The 4,550-nt window shown below is 37.3% G+C and overlaps 1 protein-coding gene across 1 annotated transcript; it reads right to left on the bottom strand.

The window, feature by feature from the left end:
• Positions 1-2,331: 2,331 nt before the first annotated feature.
• On the bottom strand, positions 2,332-4,542 carry LOC141251473 (uncharacterized). Its single transcript, XM_073670329.1, has 5 exons — positions 4,468-4,542; positions 4,079-4,204; positions 3,675-3,989; positions 2,793-2,921; positions 2,332-2,718 (listed from the first exon to the last, which is right to left on the bottom strand). The coding sequence occupies exons 1-5, from the start codon at positions 4,486-4,488 to the stop codon at positions 2,332-2,334; spliced, it is 978 nt and encodes a 325-aa protein (XP_073526430.1). The 5' UTR covers positions 4,489-4,542.
• Between the last annotated feature and the right edge of the window lie 8 nt (positions 4,543-4,550).

Genomic DNA, 4,550 nt, shown 5'->3' with positions numbered 1-4,550 from the left:
TAACAATACAAGACCAGATATTGCTTTTGCGGTGAATCTTTTATCCAGGTTTAGTTCCAGTCCTACAAGGAGGCATTGTAATGGGATCAAACACATATTTTGCTATCTTCGGGGGACACATGATTTGGGGTTGTTCTACCGTGCTCAAAAGGATGTCACATTGGTCGGATATGCAGATGCAAGATATTTATCTGACCCACATAAAGCCAAGTCACAAAATGGTTATGTGTTCACATATGGAGGCACAACCATATCATGGAGATCAAATAAGCAAAAGGTGACCGCAACATCATCATCAAGCAGAGTTGATTGCACTATACGAGGTAGGAAGAGAATGTGTGGCATTACGGGCAATGATCACATCATCCAGAAAGAATGTGGAATGAGGCCTATCACCAACAGGCCAATGGTGATCTATGAAGACAACTCAGCATGCGTTGCTCAGATGAAGAAAGGGTATATCAAAGGAGATCGTACAAAACACATTTTACCCAAATTCTTCTCTACTCATGAATTGGACGAAGCTGGAGAAATCAACGTTCAACAGATCCGGTCGAATGATAATCTGGCTGATATGTTTACAAAGTCATTAACTCCCAAGAAGTTTGCAGAACTAGTATCAAGGATTGGAATGTGCAGACTTAGAGACACTCATTGATCTCAGAGGGAGCTTCATTCGCGCTGCACTCTTTTTCCTTTCGATCAAGTTTTTTTCTCCCACGGGGTTTTGCTTGACGGGGTTTTTAATGAGGCAACATCAAGGCATATAACAGGATTCACAGTTGTACTCTTTTTCCTTCGATCAGGTTTTTTTATCCCACCGGGTTTTTCCTGACAAGGTTTTAACGAGGCAACACCCATCCATATCGCGCAACAGTTCAAAGGTGAATATTCAAGGGGGAGTGTTATGAATTAAAATTTCTACAATTGAAGAAATTATATCCACCACAACTTTATCTAGATGATTGATGAACAATTGTATGATTGTAGTAGATATGAAAGTTGTAGTAGATATTCTAACGGTGAATTATTCACCTTATTTACCTCCTAATCTTATGGGGATTAACTTAAGTTTTGTCTCCCCAATTTTGCCTATAAATAGAGGCATTTTCTAGTGTAAATGTACACCAAAATAAGAGCAAGAATACTCATCTAAAGTTCTTGATCTCTCCCTTTCTCTTTCACAATTTAAAGTTATTTTAGTGGTCCTTTAAGTAAGATTAAGACATCTTGTCTTAATAATCTAAAATCTTAGCTTAAGACACTTTGTCTTGCTCGTTTCACAACAGTAACCATTTATCCCATTTATCTGTATTTTAATAGTCTACATGTGGAATAAAATCAATATTTCTATCAAATATCATTTCCTCTATTCAACTCGAATAAAGATTTTGATATGAGTATTGAGTTATTTTAGAATCTTGTTTGATTAAAGAAAAACACTGTTTTTTAATTCATATTTCAATAATAAAAAACAAATTCATTCCACTAGAAAAAACTAATATAGAATTCATTAAAAATTCGTTTTCTTGTTATTCACGTTTTCCCTTCCATCTACTCTCCTTCTTTCTCAAAAAGATTATCAGACTCGGGATCCTATTGTTGACTCGAAGGAGGCCTCATGACTCAGTTCGATAACTTGTAAGAGTCTACTAAAATAAGTCATAAATAAATTAATATGAAATATAAATATAAAATATAAAAAATATATAGAATGAAAGCATAAAGAAATTAATTTATACTTTTGTAAAATTTTAAAATCTTCCTAACTTAAATATATTAATAAAATTTAATACATAATTATCAAATAAGCTTTTATATTAATGTGATTTTTTTACTTGAATTGATTAATTAGGGCCAAAGTGAACTCAAAAATTGCAATAACATGGACTAAAATTAAAGAAAGGAATTAAACCTACTTTAAAATGGACAGAAATTCATTAACTTGGATGGTTTAGTAGACTCTTACGATTTAAGTAGTCTATGAGTTTGACTGGCTGAAAAGTGGTTCTTCTATACGAGTCAACTCAATGCATTTAATCCCAACTCGAAGACTTGTACAAGTCAACAAGTCGAGTTTGATAACAGTGTTTTAATCTTCAAGTTTATACTTCATATCTCCACCCTAAACTACATGAATAATTGATTCCGACAAATACCAAACACCCTACTATGAAAATGATTTATTTTGAGTCCCTGTTGTATTCCAATTTCAGAAGACATACCAAACGAGCCCTTAATTTCCAACTGATATCAATTACATAATCCAAGCGCTCAGCAACTCTAAAGATGAATTCAAGCACAAGATCAAACCCTTATCTCCATTCTCAATCAAGCTTGACATGAACCGCCATCTATCTGGTTATTGTTCAAGTAAGACATAGCCACAGCAGCGTTCCACGCCGCCCCAACAGGGAAAGCGTCCTCATCAACAAAGAAGTAAGGCGAATGCAACGGCTTATCAGCTTTCAGGGTCTCGTTCTTGATCCCAATCACGAATATAGCAGCCGGCATTCTCGGCACGAAAAAGCTGAAATCTTCACCTCCCATTGTTACAGGAAGAACACCAACCTTTGACTTACCTAACATGACTTCTCCCACGTGTTTACCATGCTCATATAGCGTCTTATCGTTTACCATAACCGGGTGAGGCATTGTTTCGTCCATGAAATCAAGAACTGCGGTGCATTGATGCACTTTTGCTTGCATTTCAATGATCTATATCATGGATGAAGGGTTATTGTCATTTGAGCTTAATCTGAAGATTAACCATTTTGAGTTGGGTTAAATACCTCTTTGATTCTTCTTTCTAAGTATATGAGGCCTTCTTGTGAGAGGCTTCTGTATGTTCCTCCTATTTCAACTGACTCTGGGATTACATTCTTTGCTTCGCCTCCTCTGAAGTACCCAATTGTTACCACCTGAAAAGAGATCCGTTAAGACACTTAGTACCCGTTTGGTATTGATATCAGGATATCAGTTTGGGCATCAATATATAATGTATACTCTTACATACATTTGGTATAATTTGATGTTTTGCTACTGGAAACGGATATGAAGGCTTGGGTATGAGTTAGACTTCAAAAATCAATGCGACCAGCAAAACCAACCCGACCCATTTTTGAATTGTCCAAACTCGACTTGTTCAACATGAAACCCGTTTTTTTACCAGACCTAGTGACTCAAGAGATTACTGTGTAAAAATGGACTGGGTTTAGACCTGACAAAATTCATCCCGACCCGTTTTTACACGAAACCCGATTTGACTCGACCCGTGACCCGAGAAATTCCTGGGTCAAAATATAACCCGACCTGTTGGGTCATGCTCAACCCGTTGGATAAAGAATATAAACATAAAAAAATATGAAAATAATTTCAAATTTATTTATATTTAAAAAAATCCAAATTTTTTTTTTATATTTTAAAAGAAAAAGAAGTATAAAAACATGAAAAATCCACGTCAACCGACATGTTCCCGTTATAATCCTATAAAAGTTTCCTACTCCTTAAGTATATCAAAGAAGTATATCAAAGACATCACTCAGATCTATAAACACACCCGATACCTTCATATCTCTCATACTCATTATCACTCTCGATACCCAAGAACATATATATCAAAATAAGTGTTATTTCAAACATCACATCGAATTCGTATAGAGAAATTATTTTACCCCAGCCTGAAGAGGATCGGTCTCTCTTGAAACGATCTGCTGTATAGCAAGAACAGCGGATGAAGCAGCAACAATCGGGTCCCTACTAAGATGAGGCTGAGCTCCATGAGCACCGACTCCTTTGATAACAGCAGTAAACATCCCGGCGCCAGCTAGGACTGGACCCGGCTGAGACGCTATATGACCTGTCAAGAAAGTAGGGTACACGTGGAGAGCCACTATTGCATTCAGATCATCAAGAACCCCTTCTTTGAGCATATAGTAGGCTCCGCCGTACCCTTCTTCCCCTGGTTGGAACACCAGCTTTACTGTCCCCTTTAGTGTTGTTGTTAACATAAGAAAAAGATTAGATTATATGTTAATCTGAGCATAGATTGTGTTTTAGGTTATGGAATTAGAACAACCTTGAGCTGATGTTTTCTAGCCGCGAGAAGCCTGGCTGCTCCAAGAAGCATTGCGACGTGAGTGTCGTGTCCACACGCGTGCATTCTTCCCTTTACTTGGCTCTTGAACTCCCAATCAACCAGCTCCTGTTCATATGCAACAATTTTGGTCATTCTATAAAGTTATAAGCTCTGATTCAGTGAATCAAAGTTTGATCTGCACAAGTGATTTCGATTCAGGAACTTCACAAGAGACAGCAAAACGATCATCTCAACAGTTTCATGAAATTCGCTCAGTCAATGTCAAACGCCAATTCTAAACAAGTTGAAGACCGAACAGTACAGTCAAAGGAATCGTCGTGAAGTTGAAATATTTAAACGGATCAGGAAAGAGAGTGAGTGAGGGGAACCTGTAAAGCGAGAGCATCCATGTCAGCACGAAGGCCGAAAACGGGTTGACCCGATCCGATAGTAGCGACGATCCCAGTCTTGG

This window comes from Phyllobates terribilis, unplaced genomic scaffold, assembly GCF_046119375.1.
Source record: "Phyllobates terribilis strain yellow unplaced genomic scaffold, ASM4611937v1 Scaffold_7109__1_contigs__length_39925, whole genome shotgun sequence".
Lineage (NCBI taxonomy): Eukaryota > Metazoa > Chordata > Amphibia > Anura > Dendrobatidae > Phyllobates > Phyllobates terribilis.
This window is presented reverse-complemented; position numbering and strand designations above follow the sequence as displayed.

Coding starts and splice junctions, on each gene's coding strand:
- LOC141251473 (XM_073670329.1), bottom strand. CDS start 4,488: ATGGATGCTCTCGCTTTACAG. Junction 3,990..4,078: donor CTAGAAAACATCAGCTCAAG/GTTGTTCTAATT, acceptor ACAACACTAAAG/GGGACAGTAAAGCTGGTGTT. Junction 2,922..3,674: donor CCGATCCTCTTCAGGCTGGG/GTAAAATAATTT, acceptor ATCTCTTTTCAG/GTGGTAACAATTGGGTACTT.